At 39.9% G+C, this 16,070-nt stretch overlaps 1 protein-coding gene across 1 annotated transcript in view; it reads right to left on the reverse strand.

Annotated features, from left to right (window-relative positions):
* The window catches only part of nrn1la (neuritin 1-like a), a 118,489-nt gene extending 102,440 nt beyond the window's left edge, over nt 1-16,049 (reverse strand). The window contains exon 1 of the mRNA XM_061722502.1: nt 15,813-16,049. Within this exon, the coding sequence (XP_061578486.1) occupies nt 15,813-15,870 (58 nt within the window). The 5' untranslated portion in view covers nt 15,871-16,049. The remainder of the gene's footprint in view (nt 1-15,812) is intronic.
* Nucleotides 16,050-16,070: the final 21 nt, after the last annotated feature.

Genomic DNA, 16,070 nt, shown 5'->3' on the forward strand with positions numbered 1-16,070 from the left:
TCACAATGACTAGAAGTGGATGAACATGCTTTGTTGACTTCAGGGGTCTTCTGTGCTCAGTTTACATGCTCTCTTTGGATACTCTGGCTTCATCCCACAGTCTAAACGTATTTTTGAATTGAATGAATTGAATGAATTGGTTTTTCTAAGTTAACATGAACAAACAGCATGGTGAGCATGTGTGATTGCTTGTCTGTAAGTGGACCTGTGATGGACTGGTGATCTTTCCAGGGTGTACGTCTGGCTTTCACCTGAAGTCAGCTGGCCTGCGCTCCTAATTTAAGTAAAGTAAAAGTTTGCAGTACTTTTAAACCCCACCCATCCCCCACCCCACACCCTTCTTTTTGGGGATTTAAATTACCGGTATTAGACAAATCTATTTGGAGGATATCCAAATGGTAAATGAATGTGGTCTTATCCAAGTGGCAGATCTACGGAGTATTAGGGCCAGGCAGGAGAAAAATAAAAATAATATTTTAGAGGAGGAAGATTTTTATTTCATTATGGACTTCGGGAAAAAAGTCGAAATGTCGAGAGAAAAAAGTCGAAATGTCGAGATTAATGTCAAAAACAAGGTTCAGAATACAAGAATTGGCTTTACGATATTGATTTGAAACACATATCACACAGATGCAGTTGCATAACTTCAGAAACGTAACGTTACACTCCAAGGATGTAAGTTAGTTAGTTAGTTAGTTACGGCTGCTGCTGCATAGCTGTCAGTCGCTCTCCTAACTGCATTTGATGGGCCAGAGGAGACATTTCAACTTTATTCACGAAATTGTATTTCAACTTTATTCTCGATATTTCGACTTTATTCACAAAATTTCGACTTTATTCTTGAAATTGTATTTCAAGATTAATCTTGACATTTCAACTTTTCTCTCGAAATTGTATTTCAACATTAATCTCGACATTTCGACTTTTTTCTCGACATTTCGATTTTTTTAAGTGCACAATAAAAAAAATCTTCCCCTCTCAAATATTTTTTCTCCTGCATGCCCCTAATATTCTTCTGTACAGATCTGTGTGTTTCAGTGAAAGTGCTTGTTTTTGCCATTATCCTGCAAGCTTTAGTTTGCCTTGATGCTCGGTCCATCAAATGACTTTAGGTAATAAAATTACCCCCATTCTGTTTGCAGTAGGTCTCTCAGTTCCTGGAACATTAGCCTCGATCACGATAAGACACTTTGGTACACGAGTTCCTCTCCAGTTTGAGTGACATTAACAATTCCAGTTAAATCACTGTGAATAAACATGGAGGGGGGGTACACAGGAGGAATGTTATCCTTTCGTAGCATAATTACTCACAAAGCCAGCGTGAAGCGGTACTCTAAAGTGCTTCCCAACTTTGTTCCCTTGAAGGGTACACCAAAACCTCTCACTTGTACCGACTAAAAAGACCAACCCCCTCCCTGTTGCCGAGCGCTCTCACACACACCAAAGATTTATCGTCACTCCACTTTTCCCTTTTTGTGAAAAGAAAATTGTGACTTAGAGGCTGAGATTCAAACATCTATCCAGGAAGAGGTGTCAGGTGCGATATTTGTGACAGTACATGACAAAATGTTGTTACCAGTTCTTACGGGCACACTGACGTCTCCAACAACATGTATAAGAGAGAATAAGCTTTCACTGCATTTTTGGTCAGTCAGTGTCCAACATTATGTCCTGTGATAATCCATAACTTATTGTATTTGTTTTTTTTTAATTATTTAATCTTAAAAGGACATTGTCAATATCACATCTCAGGGATTTCACATCTTCTAAAGTCACGTTTCCATTACCTCTAGATTTGTGCCAACCCCAAATATCAAAAAGGAAATCCTGCAATGGAAATTGTTCTAATTTGAAAAAAGTGGACAAATAGCGCAAACATCGTTTTATGCTTTGGCAAGGTGGTTTTCCAGGTGATTCGATAATCCAGTTGATGGCAAAGGTGTGATTGAAACGCGTCTAGAGACAACTTCTTTTGGAATAGATGCTATATAAATAAAATTGAATTGAAACGCTTTTTCCACATTTCAACGTCTCTGACAGCGCTGGATGTGACGTAACCAGTCAATCCAAAGTCATCAAAATGTAGCTTCCAGCAGTTTTTGGCCTCATTAATACGGCGTAGTTGTGCTATAAAACTACTTAAGTATTATACATCACATAAGGGCTTTGCCTCTAAATAATCATTTGAATGATCATCCACTGCCTTCATCTTCATCATCTGACCATTATGCAGTAGTGGCAATAGCAATAATTTGTGAAACTCTAAAGATGTTTTCGTCCATATTTTGAGAGTTGAGATTTTCTTTTTCATTGTTATAAAGAGAAGTTTCCTTGGATGAGATACGAAGACCTACAAGAATTACACTAGTTCAAAGAACGTCGTGGAAACAAGAATCCCCCGGAGCATTACCCTTATCACAAACTCAGAGTTTTGATTTCCTTTTTTGCGAAAATGTGTGATGGAAACACAACTTAAGATGGAATGTAGAGGCACAACACTCAGGTGTCTCTTTAGAAATAGGCATCAGCAATTAGAAACTAAGATCTGATTCATTCTGAATACATCTTCATCTGCCATGTAAGTCGTTGTGTGTATTGGAGATGAGTACAAGTGGTGCATTAAGATCAAACTGTTTCAACTTCCAGCTCCAAAAGCAGACAGTTTCCTCAACCCCCCTGTTAAAATGTCCAACTTTGCAGAAAAAATTAACTTATTCACAGCTCAAACTCATAGAATGAGTTTCGTTCTCCACAGCTAGATTTCACAGCTATACAGATGGATGATTTTCATATACATCAGGTAAGATTATATCAAGCAATACATTTCTGTCAAATTAAAGGCATGGAGTTTGATTGGCAGTGAGCACAGCTAATGGCTTCTTAGCGCTGTATTGAGCTCTGAACGTACTGTAGCCTCTGAGCTGAGAATGAAGACCTGCAGTGTAGTTATTCATGTTTTAAAGAGAATATGTTATATTGTGTTGTTAATTTTCCTAACAGACAACTGACTGTGGGTTAGTCGGGAAGGATCTGAAGAAAAAGCTTAGCCAACAGCAGAAAATCTGTGCTAAACTTAATTTCAGCAAAAAGCAGCATCCCCTCTGATTTTGCTACTGAAAATCAGGAATCAAATAGTGCCCCAAGTGGAACAGTTCAAGTTCAGGATTTTGATAAACTTAGGGATTTGATTCTTTTAGAGGATTTCAGAAACTGCTTACCTGATAAAATCGCTACTTATATTAACGAGCAGAATGTTGCTGATGTGTCCAAGGCGGTTGTCTTGGATGATGAATACGTCATCACACATAGGGAGTCATTTGAAAGCCCGCTCATCCATCTTCAGAGGATGGGAAGTTAAGGGTGAAAGAAGGTGATAAACCAGTTTGTGTGTATTGCAAAAAGCGGGGGCATACTATAAAAACTTGTTTTGCTCTTGAAAGGAAGAATAAAACTTCAAAGGCTGTTAACTTGCTGAAAACAGAGCCACGGTCCCAACAGTCAGATTGTTCTTTACAGCAGGTTTCAGTAAGACCCGAACTCGAGGTGTATTCTCCTTTCCTGATAAAAGGGTTTGTTTCCCTGTCAGATGGAAGTCCAAAAGTTCCGTGACCTTCCGTTCCGTGATCTTGAGGGACAGTGCAGCCTCACAGTCTCTACTTCTTGAGGGGGTTTTGCCGTTATCTGAGGAGTACACACGCTTTGGTGCATGGTTTTGGGATTCAGTGGGTAGGTGTGCCGCTTCACTCCGTTTCAGCTGGAATGTGACCTGGTTAAAGGTTGTGTTGTGATGGGTGTGAGTCCCCACTTTCCCATTGATGGTGTGACACTTATTTCGGGAAACGATCTAGCTGGGGGTAAGGTACTGCTTAATCCAGAGGTGACAGCCATTCCTCTCCCTGAGCCATCAGGTGATTTACAGCGAGTGTATCCAGATGTGTTTTCCGTGTGTGCTGTAATGCGTGCAATGGCCCACAGGGGGACAAGGGATTTGCTTACTGGGGAGGAAGGTGACATTGATTTATCTGACAGTTTTTTTAAATGAAGTTGATAGTGGCACCTCTTCGTCTGTCATGTCTCCTCCTCCGGTAGAGTCAGTCCCGGACTCCCCTCCTGGCGAATCTGCTCAGTCTTCTGTTTCTCTGGACGTTCCTTCTTCTTCTGAAAGAGGCCTTCAATTAAGTATGTCGAGAGATCAGCTTGTTGTAGAGCAAAAAGGTGAGCTATTGATGAATGACAGGTGTTGATACAGTCCCACTTGAGCCGTCACAGATCAATGCGGTCCAGCTCAGACTTGCGACTTTGCCCTTCACGCAAGAAAATTTGTTCAGGTTCCTTAGATTTTTTACTGATGTATTATTAAGAGAAATATACATATTCCTTCCAGTGTTTCTTTAAAGAAACCTAGTTTGTGATGATGAAGTGGCGCTCCTCTGGCCCTAAAAGACCTTTCACGCACACCGCTTTAGCACCAAGTCATTATTACTTTTATCTTTTGCCATCATTTTTTTTCTTTCCTCTAACCTTTACCAACATTTTTTGGTGTATGTTGCAGGCCTGAAATTCAAAAATGTGTCTTTATTAAATAAAATTAGGCTGATGAGAAAAACATGCAAAGTATGTTGGCATATATTGCTGATAAAACTGGAATAAAACATTATTCATAACTTCTCATGAAATGCTCTGTGTTCTGCAAATACTGTAAAACTTGAAATGTTCAGGTCGAGGACCTTTCCATAATCGTGTCAGACACTTTAAATAATGTGAACTTTTCAGTGGCTTCCTTAAATTTTCACTGTTTAAAACACTTTGAGCTGTTTAATGATTGCTGGTCACGGTTTTCTTTCTCAGTGTGGGTCCGATTGCAACGAGTCTCTTGTCTGTCTATATTTCACACCCAAATGCACTTTTGAAAGCTTCTCAGATGGTAGTTTGCTGGAGGCTCACAGTTTGGAGCAGCACGTTGTTGCCCCTCTGCGGCATTGCTTTTAGAAGATTTTTCCTGCTGGGTTGGACACGTTTGGCTCTCGTCAAACCCTCAGATTAGAACTTCAGTTTTCAGAGCGACATGCCAGCACACATGTCCACACAGCGAGAGCAGGGGAGGAATTCAATTAGAGTGATTTCAACAGAGGACAGTTGCGCATTTATACAGTGGATATATATGTGTGCACAACGTGACGAAGCTTTTAAACTCTTCTCGTGCGTGTGGGTATGAATATTCATGATCGGGCTAGTTTGGGGAGAAAGATGAGAGAGTCATGCTCGACTGCTACTTCATTACTTGGTATTTGTTGGAGGAACTAACTCACACAAAGCTTGTTAAAGTAGTCTTAATCCTATTCTTGTGGGATGAACTCACACAAACACTGAAAATCCACCTGGAGGAGATCAGGGAGAAGGTGTAAGAGGATACAAATGTTTTTGCTCTTGCTTGTGTGTAGTTGTTTGCTTTTATCATGTTTGCATAATACGATTTAGGTGTGTGTGTGTGTGTGTGGCTTTTTATCAATTATACGGTAGCTGGGTAGGCTGAGGGAGTTTTAGGTGCTTTGGCGGTATATCCAAATATGATTTTTGAACCTGAAAACTAAATTACATGATTTGAATCTCTAGTTTCAAAACTCTGCAGCAGTTTGGTTTTTTTTTAACTCTCCATCTTTGATGCATAACAATCTTGTCTTTTATTTTTTCACTTCTGATTTCATGACAACAGGTCTGTCAGGTCTTTGATTTAGAAGTGTCACGTGGGACTCTTGTTATCAACTTGATCAATATTTGTGAATCCCGGTTGAGAAAGGACAGAAGAAGGACAAAGAGGAGAGAGGAGGAGTCGGAGGAGATGATGAAAGAAGCAGAAGGGCAAAGATGAGAGAAGTTTTAAATTATGGCCTAAAAATGACTGCAGAGAAATGAAAGTCAAGGAAAGAAGTGGAGGAAAGAAGGAAAAGAAGCAGGCAGTTTTTACGAGACTTTTAAATCAGTTTTAATGAGGAATCCTACACTTCACAAGTGTTCTTGCTCACAAGCTGCAGTAAAATGAAATAAATGAATAAGTGTCAAATCACTGAGAGGAAACGTGAGGAGTCTGGAAGAGTTTTCAGTGAACAACAATTAAAAACTAAATATAATCTTTAGTCAATTGAGAGATTAATAAATTAAGATCTGTAATTAATTAATCTATGTAAGCAGGCTAATTATCTGATTGTCATTCTTCAGCCTTTTCACCTCATATACTATCGATAGACAACCCTGTTTTTAACTGTAGGAACTTTTACTTTTTGGTAAAAGTTAACTGGTTGTTGCTGCCGCTTTAATATCTGTGCTTCATCTTAGCTTCACTATCTGGTCTGCATTCCTTCACACATGAGGGCAATGTGTCGACCCTTCCTGTAAAGAAAGACACATTTTCACTGAAATCACTTGATACTGACAAAAGTAACAATATATTATAATTTACTGAACATTGAGTAATGGGAAGCAGATATTGTGGCATAAATATAAATTGTGGCACAAAATTATCATAAACAAAGAAAAGCAAAGTCATGAAACTGGCTTGGTTAGTTGGTTTGATAAGATGTGACATGTTAAACTAAAGTGTGTCCTGTGCTTGGTATCATGAGAGTCTTCGATCTTCAGTCAGTGACTGAAGAAAACTCCTTGATGTTGCGGAAACTACAGTTGGAAATTTAATTTAGAAGTTTAGGGTCCACAGGTCTGTAGCCAACCTCACTGGAAGTGGAAAATATTGATGACAAATTGAAAAGACAGATAATATGAATGACAACCAAAGAGTCCAGAACAACTTCCAAAGAGATTCAAGGTGAACTCCAAAGTCAAACCAGACCAGCTTCGGATTTCACCATCCATCAATGTTGGAATCAAAGTGAACAACTGAAGTCAGACTGGAATTAGTCCAAGTGTATGTTGATGAGCTACAAAGCTTCTGATAGAATATCCTCGGGACAAAGAAGGCAAAACTGAAGCTTTTTGGCAGTTCACATCTTTGTTTACAGATTTACAAAATGAAGCCTTCTAAAAAAAGAAGACTGTACCTGCTGTGAAACATGGAGGAGGCTCGGTTTTGTTCTGGGGCTGCTTTGCTGCGTCTGGTACAGGCTGTCTTCAGTCTGTGCAGGTACAAGGAAATCTTCCTGTGTCAGAAAGGTTAGTCTCTGTCACAGGTCGTGGGTCTTCCAATAGGAAAATGACCTAAAACAACTAAAAACACTCAAAAATGACTAAGAACAAAACACTGGACTATGAAGTGTCCCTCTGTGAGTCTTGATCTAAATCCTACTGAACGTCTGTGATAGGCCTGTGTTGAAAAAATCGATTTTCCAATTCTAAATCTATTCTCATATTAATTCCTAAATATCGATTCATATGTCTAAAGATCGATTTTTTTTCATCATTACATTACAACTTCTGGTATTTTTTTGTTTATGCCCAAAAAAGGAATGTTTTGTTGGACACGAGAATAACTAGTGCCTTATGTTTTGTTTTTTTTACCTCTGTTTGCTGCACTGGATCTGATAATTCTGACCCACACAATGTTTCTTAAAGCAGTTATAACAGCATTCTGGGAGCTGATTGGTCCTTACAGCCGTCATTAGCTGCCAATACTTGCTGTTGAATCTCAATATAATACTAGTAGTAATATGTTGCACAACTACACAGTCATATAATTCAGGTAACAGCTCAAAAAACTTTTTAATAACACTAACCCAAAACAATATCTGAATCGAATCGGATCAAATCAAATCGTGATAATTCTGAATCTTAAGAATCGGAAGAATCGGAATCTTGACATTTGACATTCGATCCCCAGCCCTAGTCTATGAAAGGAGCTGAAACATTTTTTATTTTTTTATTAAATTTTTTTTCAATACAATTGTTGATTCTATAATCTGACCTTGACAGAGCAGCCTGGCAGGCAGCTCCAGTCACAATCTCCCTGGAGGAATGAAAAACAAGGTGCTCTGCCCCCACTAGCCCTCCCCTTCCCAGGACATCTGTGGACTTGTATCAGAACTGTACCGGGCCGTCTGATAACATCCAGACATTGGCTGAGGAGCAGCTCTTGGGCAAAGTTCACAGACTTACCGCTCACACACACACTTACTGATAACCACACCTCCCTCATTCTCAACGCCTTCCCGGCTCCCCTCTTATCAGCCCCCCCAGCACAGTCTCCGGGTTCGAGCGCCACGAAGCCGCAGCGTTCACTTGGATGCATCGTGCCGGGATCCCCCCTCCCCCAACCCTCCCCCATACCCACATGCAAGTTTTCGTGATGATGTTGTTGCTTTGTGTGCTGAGGTGTTTTTTGCACCTTGCCACTGCGTATTTATACACAGTGTGAAGATGGCTTTTTTTCCTCCCCTATCCCAGTGTTACTCTTGGGAAAACAGGCGCATAATAACATCTGTGTTGCCGACGTGTATCCGAAGTCAAATCCGTTGTTTTTCTAAACTGTCAATTAAACCTGATTCTGATTCTGATTCTGATTCTGAAACATGCAGTCTGGAGAGCAAATCCTTCAAACATGAGACAACTGGAGCAGTTTGTTCATGAGGAGGGGACCAGAATACCTGTCTACAGGTGCACAAGTCTCAGCGACGGTTACAGAAATCCCTTTATTGCCGCGATTGCTTCAACAGGTCGTAAAAAATATAAAGTTGAGGAATGTATCATTTTTGTTGGTTTTTTTTTTTTTTAATGATTGTTAAAAATGTCTGGGGTTTTTTTTTTTCAATTTTCAGTCAATCATTTGGTGACTGCACTGGATTTTTGTCTTTAATGGAAGATTACTAACAAATTTGTCCGCATCTTTATCTTCATTATCTTAGACACTGCACAGGTCGGAGGACAGTCTGCACTATCCTGTGTCAAATATTTTCAAAATGCTTATGTTGCTATCTGAAAGTAATGTTTTATTTGCGCTGATATTTGAGATTTTAAGAAGCAGGGAATTGAAAAGCCTTTATATTCAGTAACGTTATCTACACATGTTTCATTTGGCCTGAGGTTTGAGGATGGATGAGCGCAACACAACACGGATATATTGATCTCTGACTAAAAATAACCTTGAATAGGCGCATAAAATGTGGTGGATAAGAGACTGTTATGTGTAACTTAAAACCCCAATGACAGCCACGGTCCAGGTTCAGGGTCTTGTTACTGTGTAGAAACACAAGAACAGTAAATGGAACTGAGTCTTTATGAGCCACACAAAGGAACCTTCAGCATTTTTAGCTGAGAGAGTCCATCAGTGGGCAGGAGAAGGTTCACTTGCTTTTATAAACTTGTCCATGAACCATCAACTCTTCTTTGGTTTCTCTTTAGTCACTCTCTGTCATGTTCTTATTTCGTTATTACTTTCTTGGCGTGTTAGTTGCTTCTGTCATGACGTCCAACTGCAGCTAGTTTCAGCATCTCAATGTGAAGCCACAAGCAGCTGTTGCTAGAGACGATGTGGACGGGAGTCTAATGTTACTTTGACAGTAGAGACGACAGCTTGATGAAACTTGCTAAAAATAATCAAATACAAAAAAAGAAACTAAACTCTTCTGTCCTGCTATAATGTTATTGATTATACCCGTGTTGTTACTCAAGTTTGCAGAAAAAAAGGTTTATTTTTTTTGGGGGGGGGGTAGTATTTCCAGCTTTTAGTTATAATCTTGTCATCACATGATCCCTTGCTGTATTTGATCATCAAACCTTTCCTGCGTTAGTATGGATGTCGTGAATTACCCTGGAAGGATCTGAGCAACGACACACTTGGATGAGTTTCCACACAGGAAAAGGAGTTAACAAGTTTAGTAACATAACTTCATAAAAATAAGTTAAAGGAGCTTGAGGCTCCTTTTAAGAAATGAGACTCTCTAGCGCCACCCTTCACCACGACGGCCGTCGGGGGTACTGCAGCCAACAGTGAAGCCGGCACGGGAGAACGGGGAGAACGCACATGCAGCGTCATGTGACGTCACATCCGCAGCCCAGCGCGGGAAATTCGGGACCGAATTGCAGCACATTTTGCAGCACACAGCCTGTTCAAGGCAAAGGAGAGATACACTAGAGGGCTCATTCTTTTGGGTTTGGAACGCTTCATCTGACATTATTACTAGAAAACTTAAAATGTATACGGATTTTTTTCATAAATCCTGCCACAATCCGGCCTCAAGCTCCTTTAAAATTAAAAAAAAATTGAAAAGGTTTTAATTAATCTTAAATAATTTGGTATTTGATGGCCGTGTGGTACAGCAGCTTCCACTAAACACATATTGAAGGTTTGGCCTGCAGCTTTTTTGAATATATTGATACCCTGAATTGTAAAAAAAAAAAAAAAAAAAAAAAAAAAAAAAAAGAAATGGTTGAAGGACCCGTCCACAAAATGTTCCAAAAATATTCAATTAGATTAGGAAAAGGAAAAATTATGATTAAAAGAAAAAAGGTCCACAACTGCAAGGCTAAACCGAATGAACAACCTTATGGCTCTGAACCGAGAGACACTTGAACTACAGTGAGTCTTTGTGTCCATCAGTGGGGGAAAAATGTGAAAGTGTGCCAGAGTGGAAAAAAATGAAGCAAAAAATGATCTGTACCTGCAACTGATTGAAACTGTAAATTAGGGCAGACTCCACAAAACCTGCCACAGTCGTTGCACACATGAAACGTTCCATGTTTGGTGATCTGAGAAGACAACGGAGCGGGACAGCTTTCTAAACAGCATCAGGGTTTCAATGACAGATACAGGGCTTTTCCAACTTTAATGAAAACCTTCCTGAAGCTATTTAGTAACCTGGCAACAGTGACACTAACTCAGTTTGACAGGAACAAAGAAAAAGTTTCATATGAAAAATTTCACACCGTATTAATGCACACATGCAGACAGCTGTTTGACAGACAGAAGCAGCAGCAGCAGCAGCAGCAGCAGGCGACGAGTGTTTCCTGGTCAGATTCATATGCGGGGCACAGAGGAGTCTCCTGAGACTCTATCGAGCAGAGTAAGGGGACAGATGTGGTTCATTCATCATTTATTTCCATCGGTGGGGATTTTTTACCCCCTTTTTATCCCACTGCGTCTCATTCCCACGGGAACGCTGTCAAATCCACCTCCTGGATTCTCCATAACGGCTGTGTTCAATGTAGATGAAGACGATGACAGAAAATTAGAAAGCAGGTGTGAATTAGCCCCTGAATGCTACGTTAATAGATGCTTGATGATAGATGTGGCGATGTTTGAACCTATCAAATGGTCAGTACTTCAAAGGGAATGAAATGAATCAAAGTGAAGTTTCTGTGAGAAAGACGCATTCCCATCATGAGACACATTTAGACCAAACAGCTCTACAGCTTGAGGGTTATGTACAGCAGGCCATTAGGAGCTTCTTCTCGGTCAAACAGGAACTCTGAAGTGACGCAACAGTCTGCAGGTAGTTGGTTATTGAGTGAAAATCCACTCTGAAGTTCTGAATTTTAAAACTTGGATGTTTCTGATGTCTCAACACAGTTGGTGCATATCTGAGTAGGGATGGGAATTGACAACGAGTTCCCAATGTTTCAATTCCTTGGAATCGTTTCCAAATTTTGCAAACAATTCCCTTTTGTATTGCGATGGGCACAAATTACATCATCACGCACGTTGCATAACATGCGTAAGCCAGCAGTCAATAGTAAACATGGCGCCCAAGATATACAGTACAAACCCTCGAAAGTCTGGTTACATTTCAGTAAAAACAGACGACAGCAGGGCAACTTGCAAGACTTGCCCAGTTAATATTTCGTCAAAGGGAGGAAATACAACCAACATACAAAAACAGCATGCAACAATCAATGAATGTTGTGTTTTCGATCCCGTCCAGACTAACGTCAGTAATTTTTAACCCAGCAGCAGCAGCAGCAGCAACGTTAGGGTGGTCTTGGATAATAATACTGCAGGCAACTAATTAACTAATGAACACAGTCAATCATATTAACACCATTTGCTTCATTGTTGTCCCTTTTTTCAAATGAGAATCGATAAGGGAATCGATAAAGAACCGAATCGTAAAGCAGAATCGAAAATGGAATTGGAATCGTAAAAAATCTTATCTAATTCCCATCCCTATATCTGAGGCACACTTCCTGCACTCGAACACCTGATCAATTTATACATTGTTGTTGGATTTAGCGACAAGAAAATGTCCTTTTGAAAAAAAATCTTCCTCATATGAGGACCCAGTCCAGGAACCTGAAGGTTCAGTTAGGAGGCAGCTGATTTAAATGATGCCTTTGAGGCCACACACAGTTCATACAGATTAAATATTTAGGTTCGTCCTTTTTTCCAGTAGCCATCAGAGGTGTTCCTCAGGATTCTGTCCTCGGCCCACCTCTTTTCATAATTTACTCACTTCCTCTTGGCCATATCTCACATGAATTTAAGATCAACTTTCACTGATGACACCCAACACTATATATGTGTCCACCAAACCCTCTTAACACATTCCACCCACTGCTCTCCCTGACTGCCTCACAGGTGTGAAATCCTGGTTTACCTGCAGTTTCCTAAAACTCAAGTGTGAAATAACTGAGGTTCTATTAGTGGTTCTAAAGCTACAAAATGTGACAGCTTTTCAATCACGATCGACAATACAAATGTTTCTCCTTCCTCCCAGGGAGAGAGCCTGGGTGTCGTCCTTGACAGCAGTCTCTCATCTACATCACATATTAATAACATCCCCCACTCTGCTTACTTTCACCTTCGAAATATCAATCGTGTTTCGCCCGTCGCTGGAGATCTACAAATGGAGGTTGGTGCTGTAGTTACTTCTCGTCTTGACTACTTTAACTCCCTTCTCTCTGGTCTTCCTCTCAAATCCATCAAAAAACAAGTTCAAAACTCAGCTGCCCGCATTATCACCGGAGCACCTTCCATCGATCATGGCACTCACAGCTTCACTGGCTTCCAATAAAATCACACACTGAATATCAGATTCTGCTACTTACATTCAAGAACATCCATGGCCCCAGCTCCCGCTACCTATCTGACCTTTTACACATCAACACACCATCTCAGAGCCCCAGGTCATCGCTCTCCATCCAGCTCTCAATCCCTTCTGAACTCCAGATCCTTCAGCTGCTCGGCCCCTCGTCCCCGGCGTTCGTTCCCACACCACATGAGCAGACTTTTAGGTAATTACTGAAGACTAGGCCTGTGTTGAAAAAAAATTGATTTTCTCATATTAATTCCAAAAAATCGATTTGTATGTCTAAAGATCGATATATTTTTTTTTCATCACATTACAACTTTTGGTATTTTTGTTTTTATGCCCAAAAAGGATGTTTTGTTGGACACAGTGTTTTTGCCTTTGAATATCTTTAAAGGTATGAAAACATTAAAGTTTTCAGTTATAATTGCATAAATTGTCTATATTTCATTACTTTATATACTGTTTTGGGGTTACATGGAAAAAATTTTAACGGAATTTGTTAAAAAATAAAACCAATTTCATACAGCCTCTGTTTGCTGCCCTGGATCTGTTTGGTAATTCTGCCACATGATGTTTCTGAAAGCAGTTATATCAGCATTCTGGGAGCTGATTGGTCCTTACAGCATCATTAGCTGCCAATACTTGCTGTTGAATATCAATATAATACTAGTATTAATATTTTGCATAACTATAGTCATATAATTCATGCAGCAGCTCAAAAAACAGTTTTAATAACACTAACGCAAATTAATATCGGAATTGAATCGAATTGGATCGTATCTTGATAGTCAATTCTGAATCTTAAGAATCGGAATCGAATCAATTCTTGACATTTGAATCGATCCCCAGTCCTGCTGACATATCTTTTTAAAATTGCTCATTATTTGTCGTTTTTTTATTGTTTTGCCGTTTTATGTTGCATTGGCCTGTGTTGCTGTTGTTGTGTCTTCTTGTACGGTGGCCTCAGGTACCTCAAAAGGTGCCTATCAATAAAATGTTTTATTATTATTATTATTAAATGATGAGACTGTCTTCCAATTGCCCTTATTTGGTCATTTCTTTATTCAGTTACTTCTCTTGTATAAATATGTATGATTTACATTATTTTAGCACCTGTTAAATTGAAATAATGAAAGGAGAACTTTATTTTGAAAAGGACTTTTATTTTGAATGTTCGGTCAGGATATCCTGTCCGAATTATTGATAATCATTAATTATTGATTATATAATTATAATTATTATAAGATTATTGATTATTCTCGACATTTCGACTTTTGTTCTTGAAATAGTATTTAAACATTAATCTCGAAATTTCGACTTTTTTCTCGAAATTCTGACTTTTTTCTTGAAGTGCACAATAAAAAAAAATCTTCCCCTCTGAACTATTTTTTCTCCTGCATGGCCCTAATACTCTTCCGTAGGGTAATAAGTGTCAGTGAGTCCAATGATGCTACTGTTTACATTCTGAATGAAAAAGTGTCAGTAGTGACTGGCTTAGGGAAGACTAATGAGGCTGTGGGAAGTCATTGTTTCACACAACAAATGATTGCAGATAGGTTTGGTTTGTATTGTATGTCTTTCAATTGCACTGTAAACGCGTCTCACCTGACTCCCTTTGAGTTAAGCCTGTCTCTTGAGTGAATAGTGCGACACAAAAGCGGACAGTTTAACATCTCCGGGATTGGTTTAACTTGAGGAAGTGAGTAAACGCGCAAAGCTTGACATTAATGAACTTGCGCAGCCAGCTCTCTGTTTAATAGACCTTTATCCGCGTGTATCCACCTCTGGTGGGGCAAAAACACATACAAAGCAAAGTTAAGCCTCCTGCATCCACCACCAAATGTGTGTTTTATCTTTGTGAAGCGCTCGGACTGGACCAGCTGCAGGGGCGTCAATTGGGTATGGCAAGGTATGGCAGCCGCCACACCTTTGCTTCAAGGGTTAAATGTAAATGTTTGTTTTTTTAAATAAATTTATGGAATAACTACAAATGCAAATAAGAACAACATGATCGATTTCACTAGTTATTATACACTGCAAAAACTCAAAATCTTAACAAGAATATTTGTCTTATTTCTAGTTAAAATGTCTCATTTTTAGTCTCATTTTTTTTTAAATCTCATTACATTTAAGACAAGACTCAAAAACAACCATTTTCACCTGTTTCAAGTAGATTTTCACTTAAAATAAGTAGAAAAATCTGCCAATGGAACAAGATTGTTTTGCTTGTAATGAAAAGATTAAATCTTGTCCCACTGGCAGATTTTTCTACTTATTTCAAGTGAAAATTTACTTGAAACAGATGAAAATGGTCAAATAAGTTATTTTTCTGGTAATGACTCTTGTTTTAAGTGTAATGAGATTTTTTGACTAAAAATTAGACATTTTAACTAGAAATAAGACAAATATTCCTGGTAAGATTTTGAGTTTTTGCAGTGTGAGTGAGACTGCATTTGAAAAATGTCCAATTTTCTTGACCACACAGATCAGCTACATAGCAGACTTCTGTGATGAGTATTTGCTGGACGTGTTGATTGATACTCTAGTTAAGTTCTGTGACTCGTAACCTTGCCATACCTTAGCTTCCACTGAATTGACGCCACTGACCAGCTGCGCAGCGCCATCCGCTGGATGAGGGGATTACGCATGGATGCTGCGCAGGATCCAGCCCCCCCACACACACCAAGCACCCCCACACACACCAAGCACCAACAAGTCCAGACCCCCTCTCGCTGCTCCCCTACTGCTCTAGCCTAGTGCAAAAAACACGGCTCTCCCAGAGTGTCCAGGACGCGCAACCAGCAGAAGTTTGGACCCAATCCCCCCGGTGTCGGTACTCACTGAGAAGCAGAGCAACAGGCAGCAGCAGGACGCACGCACAGTTCACCAGGGACGCCATGCTGACCCTTCCCCAGGAAGACAAGTTCCACCCCAGATCTTGAAAGTTTGTCTATGGAGATGATGGAGAGGGTGGAGACCGGCGCGGCGCGGCGCGGAGACGCGCTCCTCTCTCACGTCGGGTCGGGGCTCTCCAGTCGTGACAGCGCGGAGCTCCACTCGGAGAGGATCCACTCTGAGAGGATCCACGGCGAGATCACG

This window comes from Cololabis saira, chromosome 5 (genome assembly GCF_033807715.1).
Source record: "Cololabis saira isolate AMF1-May2022 chromosome 5, fColSai1.1, whole genome shotgun sequence".
NCBI lineage: Eukaryota > Metazoa > Chordata > Actinopteri > Beloniformes > Belonidae > Cololabis > Cololabis saira.